The sequence below is a fragment of the Hoplias malabaricus genome, chromosome 3, assembly GCF_029633855.1.
Source record: "Hoplias malabaricus isolate fHopMal1 chromosome 3, fHopMal1.hap1, whole genome shotgun sequence".
In the NCBI taxonomy this organism is placed as follows: domain Eukaryota; kingdom Metazoa; phylum Chordata; class Actinopteri; order Characiformes; family Erythrinidae; genus Hoplias; species Hoplias malabaricus.
This window is the reverse complement of record NC_089802.1, coordinates 32,974,089-32,991,013: the sequence shown is the minus strand read 5'-3', so window position 1 is coordinate 32,991,013 and position 16,925 is coordinate 32,974,089. Positions and strand designations below refer to the sequence as shown.

The window sequence follows — 16,925 nt, the reverse complement described above, 5'->3', positions numbered from 1 at the left end:
GCTTGCTTTGCATCATGGGATTGCCTTTGTGGCTGAGGAGTGGTTTGATGCTGCCTTAAAATTCAGCCACATTAAGGTATTCCTGTAGGCAGGATATTTAAGGTGTCTAAGGATTTTCAAAACATTTAGGGTTGTTATATATTACTTACATTTTTGTGTATATTACTCCATGACGTTTTCGCAATACATTCGCAGATTTATAGTTTCACAGGTTTTTCTTAGACCTGGCATCCTTGCATTGTTTTGAATTTGTTTTCCATCCACACTGGAGCGATGGGACATGGGAGAATTCCTGTCGTGTCCGAACTGCCTGCGCTAGAAAGTTGACCTGTTTCCACACAGTAGTTGATCAGGCTGTGTACTGAGAAAGAAGACTAAGCTAAGCCAGTGAGATTGAGTAATAATGAACTGAGAGCACAAACGACAACGTTCATATGAACTCATCCTCTGGAGCGATAAGGTATAAATAATATTCCATACAGCGATTACACTGCAGCAACCTGCGATCGCAATGTGCCTCACAGTTAATGAAGCACTTATTAACAAGCCCTTGATGCGACCTGCTTAGAGACTGACCTGTAATAACACCAGAGTAATAGCCTTTAGTTGGATTACTCAAGGTCCTTCATTCATCAAAACACCCAGTGAAAGGCTATGATTGGCTAAAGGATCATTTGCATAAATAATCACAATAATGGTGATCATAATAATGATGAACTGTTTTGGGCCAGAATTAAAGATGTCAGTGCTTTATACACTCTGTGCACTCTGGTCCGACTCTCATTTTCCCCTCTATGTCCCCACCCCTCTCTGTCTCTCTCTCACACGCACGCATCACCCCCACCCTGTCCTCTCTCTCACACATCTCTCTCTCTCTCTGTCAGATGAAAGGGGAGAGTGAATGTTTTTGAAATTTTGAATTTAGGATTTGGAATCAAAGATCAAAGATTTTGTAACAGGATTACAGAGGAACGTCACACACCACTCAGGGGAATACTCACTGTTGAGAGAGAGAGAGACTGTGTGTGTGTCTGTGTGTGTGTGTGTGTGTGTGTGTGTGTGTGAGAGAGAGAGAGAGAAAGACAGAGACTGTGTGTGTGTGTGTGTGTGTGAGAGAGAGAGAGAGAGAGAGAGAGAGACTGTGAGTGAGAGAGAAAATATTGTTGAGTCACTGGGTCTGTTTGTGGGTATATGGGTGTTTTTCCTCCCTCTCTCTGGTCTTGAACTTTGCTTTAATCATGGCTAGAGCTGAGAAGGATGTTTTGAAAGGTCAAAGAGGCGCAAGCTTAAAGTTCTCAATCACAGCCAGCTGTCATCATCCCCCAAACACTCTTGACTCTCTCTCGCTCTCTCTCTCACTCTCTCTTTCTCTCTCTCTCTCTCTCTCTGTGCTGTTGAGTGTGTGTGCGCAAGCGCTGAGGTACAGTTCATACAGTTTGTCGTTGTCTGAATGAACTGATCCTTTTTTGGCTGAGAGAATGAGAGGAGAAGGAGAGAGAAATAGAAACAGTGAGAAGAAGAAAGATATGGAGAGAAACAGATACAGAGAGAGGGAATGAGAGGCTGAGTGACAGGAATAAAGGGGTGAGACAGACTGAATGAAAGAGGTACAGTGTCAAAAAGAAGGAAAGTAGAAGAGAGAAGGAGATAAACAGTGAGAGACAGAAGCAGAGTAGGAGAGATAAACGAGAGAACTAGAGTGAAACAGACAGTGAGGAGAGTATGAGCGATAAACAAGAGAAGCAGAGTGAGACAGTGAAAAATGGAGAGAGCTAAAGGGAAGGAATTGGAAAGAGGGAGTGGAAGAGAGGAAAAGAGGGATTGAGAAAGTGTATGAGAATATGAATGCAGGAGAGTGATGCAACCTCTGGGCCCATGTTCAGAGATGAGATTAGCAGCTCTGCTTGAACCAAGAAACAAAACAACACACCCCAGGGCACAGTGCTGTGGTACTTTCATGTTCCTGTTCTTCTCCACAAAGACACACACAGATATATCTCGCAAACTGTCTCATATCTTGATTTGGCAGATTTAAGAATTATCTTTCAAGAAAAGTATAAAAGAATGAGCTATTCCCAATATAAAATGGGCCCAGGATTGAACCTTGATGAACAGTGTCCTTTGTAAATGTAAATACTGGGCTTACTTTACTCTTGATTTAACAAAAAAAGGCTCAAGTCACGATGTAAAGCAAATTGTAGCTTTTCTTGGTAAGTGGGGAAAAAATATCATTTCCTGGACTCAGACTAAGTATAGCTTTGATTTGAAAATGGGTCTAGGACTGAACCTGGAGATCACCTTTATCTTCATATAATTATACCCCAGTCACCCTTACATTTGATGCATCTTCCTTGTTCTTACAGTCATTGTTCATTTCCTCAGATGCAGATTTCACTGTTTTCTTCAAAGGTCAGGACCACCACAGAGGATGTATGACTTGGGTGGCGGTGTGTTACTGTGTGTTGTGCTGATCCGCGTGGACACACTAACACACCACCACCACCAGCACTATTACCACCACTTCAGCACTGAGAATGATGAATTATCCAAATAATACCTGCTCTGTGGTGGTCCTCTGGACATCCTGTTGAGAAAGAGGGTGATAAAAAGCTAAAAATAAAATATGCAGAGCAACAGATGGACTACAGAGTGTAATTATATAGCTACAAAGTCTGTCATGGTCATTGATGTCCAATAAATATATAATGAGCATAGAAACATATACATATAAACATCATATAGTTAATCAGTGTATTTTGTGTTTGTTTTTACATTGATTAAAACAAATAACTTAGTTTAAACGTGAATGACCACTACAAAAACCAGAGGCTGCTTAATTATTTGTAAATAATGTATAAAAGAAAGGAATTCTGAATATGAAATGGGCCTAGGATTGAACCTTGAGAAACACCTAAAACAAGTGTATATATTTTTTGTTCTTAACTCAGTTGAAAAAGAGTACCTAATTTCAGACTGTAACCACAGCTCCAATGAGCAGAGACTCTGCAATGTCAGTAGTGCTTTTTTGGCTGATGTAAAAATACCCAGAAGCCTCCTGGTCTAACTGTAGAGCTTTCACTGCTTTGTGCTCTGTTAGGTCAGCAGGATCATTCACTGTTTGACACGCTCACCTTCATTTCATTCTCTTTTTTTCCTATGTCTGACTGCCTCTATGTTTTAGCTTTGGGCTTGCTGGCATAATCTCGCCAGTTTGCATTTCCACATGTCGAGTGGAGTTCAAATCCTGTTTCGCTTTGGCTGGAACAAATGCTCCTACATATGTTTTTACGACTCCCGGATTTTCCACAGTGTCATGCTAATTTGCTGCCACGGGCGCAAGGCGGCCCTTTTCTTCTTCATCTGCTCAGGAGTAAAAATTTGGCTGCTTCTGAGGTAAACACCTCATAAGGACCACCGGCTTCATAATTGCGTCTGTCAAGAGCGGTAAACTGGGAGCGTCTGCGCCGGCGAGCACAGAGCCTGGTGTCAGCGGCGAGGGAAATGTCGTTAGTCGTGACGAAGTGACGGCTGGCATTTGGAGCGGCGTTGTTAATTAAGAGCACCTCGTCGATGAGGCAGACGGCAAATGCTTTTGTGGGCAAAGCGGGAGAAAGAGACCATGACATTGGCAGCCTCAATCCAATTAAAATGTTGACTTTGAAGCGTCGTTAGTGCCACATGTCGTTCGCGAGGCATTACGCACAATTCGGGAGATTCCAGATTCTGGAGTTTGTGTCGTCTTGCTCTAATGTATTCAGTCATTTGCCTAAACGTGGATAGAGCTGGAGACATTTCAGAGAAGGTGGAAGGATATCGTAATGTAATGCAAGTTTTTGAATATTTAATCATGGTGCTGGAGTAGGCGTCGACTGTTTGGAGTGGGTTTACCAATAACAGGAAGCTACATTAATGATCTTTTTTGTTGGACTAAACTTTCATGATGTTGAGTCTGGGAAAAAATAAAAACAATTATTTGTGCTGAGCACAACACAGTACTGGTGCTAACTCAGTGCCTTAGAACAACTTAATATGCTTGGAGGAGAAATGTTGACACCAGAATTGGGGATTGGGAGATGAAGATCCATCCTGCCCACCCAAAAAGAGTCTTTTGGCCTTGATGATTGAGGCACCATTGGGTTGTCAAATTTGTGATCTCCTGTTGATAAAGTCAGTGCCTAGACAGTTGCTTCACCGGGGAATTCAAAAAGTTATTTCACTGTTATTAAGAAACTAAAATAAAAAGCTAACACCCTTGTACATGCGCTAACCAGTTGTGGTTTGTTTTGTAGGTACAGGAGCCACTGACGGACCGGCAGCTGATAGAGTCCTCCCCCGTCCTGCAGAAACTCACAGATTTCGAGTCTTCCATTGGTGTCCTGTTTACACATGTCCGACTGCTGGCCCGAGCCTTCACACTCCGCACTGTGGGCTTCAACCACCTCACGCTGTAAGTGCATGAGTCTGTGTGTGTGTGTTTACAGTTGCCTGTAATATTTAATATGCCTACTTGTACTTTCACAGCATTTGGTAGATACCTTGATTCAGCAGCTTCAAGGTTTTGGTCATGTATCAGGTTTTGCAGCATTGAGAGTCTTGCCTTAGGACAGTGACAGGTGTAGCATGGTGGTGCTGCTCAATCTGAGATTTGAAACCCTTCTTCCACGTGGGAGTTAGTGGTGTTACACACTTTGTTCTACAGCCAGCTCTATCCAGTACCTTTAGGACAAGCGGAGTGGTGTTTGTGTTCCCAAGGTAATCATTCAACATCCGTACATGAACTATATCTGGCTGTCTTTCTGTCAATCTGTTGGTCAGCTGCTTTGTCTGCCTCACTGTTTGTCAGTCTATCTGTTTGCTTTCTGTCTGTCCAGTCTGTAATTCAGCTGGTATATCTGTTTGTCTGTGTCGTTCTGCTGGTCTGTTGATCTGTTTTCTATCTATCTATCTGTCACTCTGTCTTTTGGTTTGTCTCTCTATACTTTTATCTCTGTGCAGTATGTCTGGGCCTTTGTGTGTTATTGTCTATAAAGGAACAGATTGATATTGTTGACAAAGTTGGAGACAGATGTACATCTCAGTGGCATCTTTTTTTTTTTTTTTTTTTTGAGATGGAAAATTATTTTAGATATGGAATATCTTGCCGGCTCAGTGTGTGTGTTGTTGGGGAGAACAGCATTGTTGGTGTTGGAATTGTCTATAAATGCCAGCTTGCCTGGAGCGCATGGTCACTGCCATTGATTTTGCCTTTCTGACTGATGGCCCGTTGCAGTCGATGTTGACACTGTGCCAGATATCCAGCCTTCTGCAGCCTCCCAGCCCCAGCGGGACCACCCCCTCCTCACTCCCCCGCCTTCCACCAGTCAGCTTATCCCGTTAGTGCTGCTGTATCATGGGACGTGAAGTTTTTACCGCACTCCGTCTAAATTTAGACTACGTCTAATAGTCTGGCTCTGACCTTGGAACAGAACCTTGAAGGACTTTGTTGGAAGCAAAGAACAAAGCAGGAAACAAATACTTGCTCTAACACTGTTCTAATTGGTCGAAAGTGATGACATTTCTATGTAGATGAATTCAACACTGTTTTGCATAAATATGATACAGTGGCTGTATTTTCTTTTTAGATAAAGGGAAAATAAGGAGTCTATGGAAATGTGGTTCCTGTTCCTATGTTAATGTTCCCATTTTCATGTATTAGAACATGCCCTGTGAAGGACTGGCTCCCTGTCCAGGGTGTATTCTTGCCTAGCGCCCAATGATTCCAGGCAAGGCTCCGGACCCACTGTGACCCTGAGTTGGATAAGCGCTTAATGAAAATGAATGAATGAATGAATGAATTAGAACAAGGATTTTCAATCTTTTCAAAACTAAGGCCCACCTAGTTGTCAGTAGATAGCTTGGGGTGGGGTCAGGGAAGTAAAACTGAGCTCAACCTATTCAGCTTTATAAAAAAAAAAAAAAACGGTCTGCGTGGTATTTTTGTTGTAGGAGACGTATCATTCCAAATAAGCAGACAGCGCCATAGAAAGATGAAGTCAAAATAAAGTCCAGGATGAATGTGGCAGGTGTTTGCGTTTGCACATACAGCTCCTATGGCAAATTCCGGAAAACCTCTGGGCTGTCGTGAATGTGTGAGCTATAGTGAAAAGCTATAGGCGCATTCTCAACAGCAGCAGAAACAATCAGGGCTGGGCTGTATAGACAGGTGTTGAGTGATCCTCGATCCTTGTGTTATTTTGACAAAAGCACACTACACGTTTCATTAAGACCCCAGAACTGTGTTCACACGGGGAATAGGATGGCTATAAAACGTCACTCTTATATAGTGATCGACCGATATGGGTTTTTTGATGCCGATTTTAGACAGCAGTAGTGGCCGATGGCCGATATGTAAAGCCGATATTCCCATTCCTCAGGCAGTGAATAAACTAGAGGCATTATCATGATTTATTTTTACAGAAAACCCTTCAAATTTGTAAATGAAACCACTTAGAAGTCCTGAAATATATATGAAGTGGCCAAAAAACATATGAAAACCACAAAAAAATGTAGGCGCTTGTCTTATTTTTGAAAAAAAATATGTTAAAAAATGTTAGTGACTATAAACTGAAGAGTTCATGAGTCCCATTACTTTCTCTTTTATAAAATTGTGTCTCCAGGGGTCTACTTTCATCAGGTAAATTTTGGAGTTGATACCGCCTACTGATTTGAAGTTATTCAAGCTGGAGCCGACAGTGGACAGATGGCCTCTCCCAGTGTCTCTTTAGACCCCAAGCTCTCCATAAGAAAAATTATTACTTTTACTGCAAAAATACAGTGTATATATCTTTTCTAGACCTAATGTCAACATCTTAGTGTTTTTATTTACTTTATTGAGAAACTAGTCTCCTGTCCCTCACCAAGTGTCCATTTACCCCTCACCAAACAGTAAAAACTCTTAGGTATCCATAACTCTGCCCCTGATTGGTCTACAGACTTGACTGACATGTCGTTGGAAAGCTGAGAGACTATGCTACGCTGCAGTGACATGGTCCACATGGGTCATATTTTAATTATTTTTTGAAAATGTGTACTATTTTTTCAGCCAGTACTCTTGACAAAAACAATAGGATTACTCATGAACAGTTTGACGGAGAAGTTTGACTCAGATTTAGTCTCGTTTTGAAGGGGACTGTCTAAGGTAAGCGCTGTTGTGCTAACTTTGTGTGTGAGCCACTTGTGGGCTCTTCAGGCTTCGAGAAGCAGCAGTTTTGTCATCGATGAGGAAGAAACCTGAAGTTTGGAATATCTTATTTTTTCGGCTTTAATTCCTTAGTCCTACCTTTTAGTGTATATCTTCGTGATCCTGAGAGTCTGCCCGTTCGATTGGTGTATGATATGTACCCACTGACTCAAATATGGCGGCGTGAAAAATCTGAAAATCTGTACTGTCACAACGATTTCCAATAACAGCATAAATACTTATTTAATACTTATTTATTTATACTTATTTACCGATGCCGATTATATAAAAAATGCCAAAAATCAGCCAGATTAATTGGCCGGCCGATATATCGGTTGATCACTACCCTTATGTTCACTACCCTGTTCAGTCCATGTGCACATTAATTTGTGTATCTGGAGCCTCCAGACCCACAAACTGTGAAACAAGTCCGCCAAAGTAGCTTTTCATGAGGCATAGTACGTCTGTCTGCTAGCAAGTGGTGTCTAAGATTAGTGCACACTACTGTAAAGACCGACAGATATGTGACATTTTAAATAATGTGTGAAAAACTCTGTTAATGACACTTAAAAATTGGTTCATAGTTTTTACTCCAGAAGAAATAGCCTGGTGATGAAGAGGCCTAATTACATTCTTTCTGTGGGTCCTCGCTGCAGTCTGGAGTTGATCCAAATGAGCCTTTGTATCAAGGGAGCATTCAAGGATGTTCCATCACTTCACACTAGTTGTGATGATAAGGAACGTTGCTGTCCATGTTTTAAATGTGATGATCTGGCCTTCACTCCTTTGTTAATAAATAAATAAATAAATATATATATATATATATATATATATATATATATATATATATATATATATATATATATATATATATATATATATATATATATATATATATAATTGGAACAGTTGTACCCAAATATATCTCCTCTATATCACTACAGCTAAGACAGTGAGGAAGCTTTCGGCTTGATCAGATCCTCCTCAGTGCTCATTCCATTTGTGCTCTGACCATCCATTTGCAGGATGATTAAAGCTTAGTTCCACTGGAGAATCCAAAAGTGAGTTTGCCGGGCCTTTTTCGCAAAAGCCAAGTGGAATCTTGACGTTTTGAGCACATCTGTAGCCAAGTATATTACATTAACATATTTGTGGAAGCGGTCTTCATCACACTCTTCAAGATAATTGCTTTTTCAGTATGCTTGCAGGTATATTTGCTAATGGTGGGATTTTTTTAATTGCCTCGTAATGTTTACCTCCGAAGAAATAACCCAATGTAAAGGCTAATTAGCTTCTATCTGTGGGTTCCCATCGAAGAGTCGATCTAAATTACAACTCATCAACAATGCCTGGTGTTTGTTTTTTTCAAGGTGTGCATGTGGGCGTGGGGAGGACAGCTTTGTGTAAGGAGTCTACAGCCTTTAAAAGTAATCACTTAGCTCAACACGTCGATTAATGATGTTAAACCTTTGCGTTTTGGCTTTGCACTTTTTTTTTACACTTGACAATACATGCACATGTTCCTTTAGCTTGAGCGATGAGGTATAGTGCATCAAGAGGGAGATAAGTGTCTTGTAGTGCAACAGAGTGGAGAAAGAAAAGAGATCTAGACATGCTGGTGATGGAACAGTCAGCAGCGTTTACTGCAATTGCATAACTTCAACCAGTTTATGGTTTCAGATCTTATTTTGGAAACAGGAATTGATTGGACCTTGAAATGTTACAGATGCCTAAAAGAGGACTCATCAGACTCATCCTACATACATAGTTGGAGGCCTGAAATTTGTCTTTGTATAATGCAGCATTAATTTTACTGTTCACAGGAACAGATGGCACTTTTCCACTGCATTGCACCTACTCTACTCTACCTGCTTTTTGATCCCTGGTAACTGGTTTGTTTTCTATTAGTACAGCTGCACACCAAAACGTAGCTGGTGATGTTGAAAAACACCATTTCTAACCAGAACCACAGGCTTTGAAAACCACAGCTACAGCAGTGAGATATTAATGAAAAACAGTAGCATTGTACAAATGGCTAGTTTGCCCCGGATGTCTGCATTTCGTCAAGTCTGTCTGGCCAATCGGTGCTCTGCAAGGTTTACACATTATGGTTTAGTCCCTACTCTCTATTAGAACCATGAGCAAGCGGTTACTAAAAAATACATGGTTTAATGCACCAAGTACACCAAGTACAACATTTGTCTAATAAAAAAGCAAAAAATGCCTAGTTGAGTTGAGTAGGAATCATGCAGTGGAAAAGTGCTATAAGAAGCTAGGCCTAAAACCTGAAAAACATTGTTCCTCCTCCACCACAGTTTACTGTTGGCACTATGCATTCCAGTAGATAGCATTTTCCTGGCTTCCGCCAATCCCAGATTCATCCATCAGACTGCCATATAGTGAAGTGTTCTTCATCAGTTCACTGCTTGAGAGACCAGCAGGGATGTGTTTACACGTTTCAGCTGGCACTTGGCATTGCTTTTTGTGATTTTAAGCTTGTGTGCTGCTGTCTGCCAATGGAAACCCATTTAATGAAAGTCCAATACACTTCTTTTGCTGATGTTGCTTCCAGAGGTGCTTTAAAGCTCTCTAGTGAGTTGATGGTGATTTTTCCCACTTTGTGGCTGAACTCTGGACGCTTCTCTTTCACAATAATAAAACTTACAGTTAACTCGGGCAGATCTAGCAGAAGCTTCGTACACTGGCATGCAGTTATTTCATGTTTAAAGTCACTGAGCTCTTACATTTTGACACATTCTGCTGCCACTTGATTTTGATTATTCTTGATTTTAAACATTTGTTCATAAAATGCAATGATGATAATATATTTTGCTGAAGCATGCTATAAACCTAATGGATTTCTAATGAAAACAACAGACTGAAGCCCTTCCTGAGCCAAAACTGTGATCGGTCATTTCAAATGTGTGACAACAGTATTATCGTTTCATTTCATTATTGTATTTTTTATTATATTATTTTCCCCCTCAGACACTTAAAGTGAGACGAGAATATATATATATATATATTATGAAAGCCATCAGTATGTTGTCTCCCAGCAGAGTTTTGAGCTGAGTGTGTGCAAAAACCTTTGAAAGCACTCATTTTGACTCCTCAGCCTCCAGCCTGAAAGCACTAAAATTTGTTTGAAATTACAGTTTGTGCACTCCGTGTTAATTCACTGTCAGCCGGCTACACAAAGCAGCATTATTATTCTGGTCGCAGAAAAAGGTGTATCCACTGCCCATCAAAAGTTTGGCAATGGCTAGATTTTCAAATGATTTTCTTTCCATTATTCTTTGTGGAAAAGTGCAGAACTGAAAGAACAGCTGCCAAAAGCCCTGCCTTGGGAATAAAGCCAAAGGCCGCACATTTTATCCCCTTGTTGTGATGTCAGAACTCATCAGCTTTAAACTTTTCAGAGCTTTAAACCAGCTTTGGGCTAAAAGACTTTCAATATGTATTTTAAAACAATGGCTTGGAAAAGAAAATTTGTCATGTCATTGTTTGGCAAAGAATGCTTTTCATACCAAGACGTTCTGAGGAACACAAAGCTAAATGTGCCCGAAAGCTTAGCAGATGGACTGCTATTGATTTCAGCAGCACTGGACAAATGCTAGTAAGAGTAACTGTTATAGATTAGGAGCAGAATCGTGTATTGACTCATGTTCAGTGCTGGACACATGTCATAAACCAGCCTTAGTTGATTTCTCAATCAGAACAGCCATTAAGAATTTAACAGTGGACTGGCCGCCCTACAGCCCACACCTCATCAATGAATGTGGTTTCCTATTGGTCCATAGGATCTACACAGACATTCTGACAGATTGGAATACAGTACAGGAAGTGTAGGTGGTGATACGGCTTCTGTTACCTTAAAACATATAGATAAAGGAATTAATATCTATGTAATATATATAATATCTGTAGTTAAAACAAATAGATAAATGCAGTAAGGCATTATATTGTGTGTTTTACACTACAGGAACTGTAGGGGACAATATGATTTTCCATTTCATTTAAAAAGTGCTGTAATGCGCTGTAATTCTCACCTGAGACACAAGGTCCATCTGACTGGCTGTAATACACTGTGAGAATTTTGGAGGGGAATATGGCATTTTAGTGTCCAAATGTTCTACACTGTCGTTCAGACAGAGTGTAATACACTACAGGAAGTGTAGGGGGCGATGGGGCTTCTGTTGCTTTATTTAAAAAGGATTTTATAATGGTTTATAATGTTATAATAGGCTCAATCCAGATGTTTGTCATATGCAGTGTATGAGGAGATGTTAGTGAAACAGTTGAGAAAGTATTGAGAAAGATTATTCATCATACAAAAAAATAGTTACTCCAAGCCCTTGTGATCTAATGAGGGTTTGCCCTCCTTAAGAGATTTTCCACAGAATAAAGAGAGAACGAGCTGAGGCCTGATGGACTGGGGTGAATAATGCAGCTGGGAAGAAGGGAACAGGTGAAGAAAGAGTGAAGTGAGGAGGAAAAAGGCCAAGACGGAGTGGTGGGGGGGTTGGGGGTTTGGGGGGGGGGGTGGCTTTTTCTTCTCTAGCTCTCCACGCCTCAGTTTTGAAGAAGGCTGAAAGGTGTTGAGGATGAAAGCTGGACACAGAATGAAAGAGGAAAACCACCTCCCTCCCTCGCTCCTTCCTGAAAGAGAACGGCTTAATGCGCTTTTACCATAAAAACCGCTCTGCGTTTGACATGGACTGGACACGCAAACACACTTATCCACACAGTTAGAGAGCCGGGGCACACCTTTAACTCTCCGCTGGTCATCCATATTCAGCAGCCTTCATTCACGTCTGCACTCGTCCTTTTACTTTCATCCTCTCTCTGACTTCTCTCCTGCTCGTCTTCTATCTCTCACACACACACACACACACGCACACACCATGTGTGTAGTTCCACCACCTCATATACAAGTGTGGACTTTCATTACATTTCATAACCGTTTAAAGGTAACATTGATGATTCTGGAGAACTAGTGTTCTCACATCAAATCAAACTCCCCCCTCCCGTTTGTGTATTCATCAGGAAGAGCCATGTTTTTTAAGGTGGAATTGTATATTTGTGTAGGAAACCTACTGTCGCTTATTCATGGGTGGAATTTAACTTATCTGTAAGTTTCTATTCACTGTTTGAATTACCGCATAAACCTTGTAACTCGAAATTTGTAACTGCTTCATTTTGTCACACTTTCAGTCTGCGTTTACTCCCATGCAAAGGTAGCAGTCAGTTCCACTCCAAAAAATGTCAGTGTTACCCACCTAAAGAGCAGCATCCTCAGTTATTTTCATTTAAAAGATTAAGAACTAACAAATGGTAAGGAAACATCCTGTGAATTTTATAAGAAGTGTATTGCAACAATCATCAACTTTAAATGTGTTCATGGTTCAGATGAGTTCTAAAATCCACCCACTTCAATAACAGAAAATTCCTCACATTTTTAATATGTAAAACACATAAACCTAGCTTTGAAGCTCACTAATTTACATTAGCATGTTTATAGCAGTCTTGATGTGTGTTTTAGTCAGTTTCCAAAAAAAAAAAGCTTGTTTAATATGAGATCATCATTAAATTAATAATGAGATGTAGTCCCCCAATTTTTAGTCACAGTTTTTTCAGATATTAAAGCCACTGTCTGCTCATTTTCTAATCATTATCTGTACATTTTCTGATAATGTGACAGAGAGAATGGTGCAGGCTTTAGTCTTTTGAGAGACGGAATTAAAATGACTACAGGATGTGTGACTTTCCTGAAACATGCTGCAGCCCCCCAACTTGCCATCATTCTCACCTCTATAAGGGGCATGCAGGCTTTCCTGCTGCCCACCATTGATGGATTTATTCTCAGTGCTGCAGTGACACTGATGTGGTGGTGGTGTTTGCGTGTGTTGCGCTGGACCAGACACAGCAGTGCTGCTGGAGCCCCAACAATGTCCTCTGGGCTGAACATATGACCGTTCATGAAGGACTAAGGCACGGCCAAAACAAACTGCAGCAACAGGTGAGCTGCTGTCTCTGACTTTACATCTACAAGGCGGACCAATGAGGTAGGGGTGTCTCACAGAGTGGACAGTGAGTGGACACAGGGTTTAAAAACTTCAGCAGCACTGCTGTGTCTGATCCACTCTACACAAGCACGTCAGAATCACTGTAGAACTGAGAATGATCCACCACCCAAATCATAGCTGCTCTGTGGTGGTCCTGTGGGGGTCCTCATAACTGAAGTGGGAGGTGGGGGGCTACAAACTATGCAGAGCAACACATTGACTATAGTCTGTAATTGAAGAACTACAAAGTGTTCTTATATGGCTTTTGGCGATGTAGCTATTTCACGCTGGTTAAAATGTTAATGTTTATAAACTTCTAATCCTAATTGTTCACCAGATTATTGCTGTAAAATGGTGAGGTTCTCACTCTCTCTCTCATATATATACAGTGTTTCTACTCTCTCTCCTTTCCCACTCTCCCACTTTCCTTCTTTGTTTTCTCCTCCAACTTTCTACTGCGATTATTTCTCCTTTTCTTCCCTCTTTTTTCCTCTCCTCAGGTTGTGTCCCAGCACGCCTAATGAAACCATTTTCAGCAAACGGCGTGATATAAAAGCCACAGGCTTCATAATAGAGCTATAAACTCTAACCTTTCTTATATGACGCCCTCAACCTCTGCTGTGCTCTAAAAGAGATTTTCATGCATCACCAATGTGCCACTCTGTACATGTGTGGAGCTGTGTGTGTAAGTGAGTGTGGAAAGGATGTGTATCAGTGCAGCTGTGGGTGGCAGTGCCAGTGTGTGGGAGATAGGAGCCTGTGCCTTTCGGTGTCTTGTGTGTGAATGAGTGTGAGCGTGCATTTTGAAATCCAGTGTTCCTGCGATTAGTCTGTATAATACTCTGTAATGTTCACATGATTCACACACAAGTGTAGGAGGTGATATGGCTTCTATTGTTGCACTGAAAGTCCTCTATAGCAATTATCATGTACGTATATAAGTGAGTAAAAATCAGAGACCACTAAAGTACCAGTCAAAACAGTCATTAAGATGGAGTCATGCATTTTTCAGATGATATATCTGAGGGGATTACAGAGGAGGTATTATACATGTATAAGAAAGGAGACAATGGAAAATAAATTGAACTAACAGAAGGTTCCAGAAGTTTACTTACAGAACTTCAGACTTGTAGCAAAAAGCTCTGTTTTGTTTTTTTGTTTTTTCGTGTTAGTAGAACAACTCAACATTATGGGTCTGAAAGGATGTGGAGCTTTTACAACGACCACACAGAGAAGAGGAAATGCTTGTGTTTGAAATTTCCTGAATCAGAAAAAAAATATCCCTGCAGATTTCTTTGAGAAAAGGAGGGTCAGGAATTCTTCACTGAGAAAAGAAAATAGACACAAAAGAAGATCATAATCATAACCGTAAATCAAAGCCTACCTGAAATCATTGGGCGCAAGGTGGGAATACACCCTGGAGGGGGCACCAGTCCTTCACAGGGCAACACACACACCTACGGACATTTTGAGTCACCAATCCACCTACCAATGTGTGTTTTTGGACTGGGGGAGGAAACCGGAGCACCTGGAGGAAACCAAGAGAGTTCCAGAGACAGGGAATAGCTCTGGAGAAAGCCTGGACTCCTAGGCTGTGAAGATTAGAAAAAGGAATGAGTCGCCGGCCAGCGGTGAAAGATCTAAGGGTGGGGCAGGGTCTATAAGCCTGAAGAAGGTCTGACAGGTAGGAAGTGGCAAGTTTATTTAAGGCTTTGTATGCGAGCGACATGATCTCAAACTGGATATGTTATTTAACAGGGAGCCAGTGAAAATTATAAAGGACACGTGTAATGTGTTGATGCGAGCGGGTGTGGGTAAGAAGATTGGTTATCTAATTTGGACAATCTGGAGCTTATGGAGGGAAGAGGAATTCATGCAAGAGAGGAGAGAGTTACAGTTCTGGACGGTTTGAGATGAATGCGTGAATATGTTTTTCAGCAGCAGACAGAGAGAGAGATGATCTGGTGGCATGGGGACCTTGGGCAGTTCGTCTCTGTGATTGGTTTGAGGAATTGTTTGAACGAATCATTTTGCTTTGTGCATCTCTGCATCATAACTCATTTGCACTCTGTCACAGTGTGGCCTACCTCCTGCCGGCAGATCACAGCTACAATTAGTCTGCTATGATGGGAAATAACAGCTCTCTCTCTCTGTCGCCTTCCAGTTTGAACATGGAGTAAGACTGAACTTTAGAGTTGTGGAAAATATCCTTGAATGTTTCTTTGAACTGATAGTGAGTGTCCTGAAAGGAGTGGAAGCAGTGATCAAGCCAATGGTGGACACTCTTAATAAAAAAAACACACTTTTTATCAATTTCAGAGAATGTTTCCTCACATTTACTAGCTCTCCTGTTAGTCCGCATGTTAGGAAAAAGCTCTGGTGTTTTTACAGAGCCCTAGCACTGTAAATGGGGAAAATAAATAAATAAATAAATAAAAAAAACAGTGTCTCAGCCCTGGAGGCATTTGGAGGGTGGCGCGAAGATTGAAAAGCATGAATATAGAGGAGGATGCTGCTTTATTTTAGATTCCATAGATCAGTAATATTGACTTAATTTTGATGTTTCAGGTTCCTTAAAGTGGAACAGAGCCCAACAAAGTGTTTGGCCTTAAAAGATGCAGAGCTTCTGAATGAAATAAATGCTGCACACTGTATAATGGAGTTTCTGATAAAGAGACCAGAGTGTATAATGATGAACTGGCCACAGAAATTTCAGAAACAGGAACACAAAAATGAAACCATTTGACTGAGGCTCATTTGCCAATTTTACCCTTCTAATAGCAGTTGGCAATATTGCAATAACAATTAACAAACAATAGATTGTGCAGCTCTACCCCCCCCCCCCCCAAAAAAAAAAAATAAAATACACACACACACACAGAGCATGGCTTGGCAGAGTGCCAACATATATCTCCGACTCTAATCTATAATTCTGTTTAATTAAAGAGCCTTGATGTCCTGTACTATCCCTGCACCTACACGGTGTGTGTGTGTCTCTCTCTCTCTCTCTCTCTCTCTCTGTCTGTCAGTCTGTCTTACATCTTCCCAGGCCCTCTGTCCTTCCCTGCTCAGTTCCACTGCATTTCATGCTCACTTTGTCCATGCAGATAAACAGACACTACAGTAAAATCAATGTCCAGAATTACATTCTACCAAAAGTAAAAAGCTCATAAAATTAATTCCCTTAATATTTCTGTTTAATTAAATGTTATGCTACAAGCTACATCCACAATATGCATTTACATCCAGAATGAAGGTATAACAATAAGAATATGTAGAAATTTAAGATAATGAAGTAAATAGACACTTTAGAATGACTCTGGGGGGATTTTTCTGCTGATGAAATGTCAAATAAGTGAAGTTGAGGAAAAATGGTCACTGAACTGTGTGTGATATTACTGTGTATAATATAAAGATTAAAGGACAAGTGATTCATTGATGGCATCGGATTTTATAGAGCTCACATGGTGTCAGCTCTTTAATGTCTTCTGACCTTTCCTTTCTCCAGGGGCCACAATCAGAGGATGGAGTTTCTGGGGGATTCCATCATGCAGCTGGTGGCCACAGAGTATCTCTTTATTCACTTCCCTGACCACCATGAAGGACACCTTACCGTAAGTGTGTGTGTGTGTGTGGGGGGG

The 16,925-nt window shown here is 40.9% G+C and overlaps 1 protein-coding gene across 3 annotated transcripts in view; it reads left to right on the top strand.

The window, feature by feature from the left end:
- The window catches only part of drosha (drosha ribonuclease III), a 183,368-nt gene that overhangs the window by 128,658 nt on the left and 37,785 nt on the right, over positions 1 to 16,925 (top strand). For all 3 annotated transcript variants that reach the window (XM_066665982.1, XM_066665981.1, XM_066665980.1), the window contains exons 24-25: positions 4,290 to 4,447; positions 16,793 to 16,898. In XM_066665982.1, the coding sequence (XP_066522079.1) occupies positions 4,290 to 4,447; positions 16,793 to 16,898 (264 nt within the window). The remainder of the gene's footprint in view (positions 1 to 4,289; positions 4,448 to 16,792; positions 16,899 to 16,925) is intronic.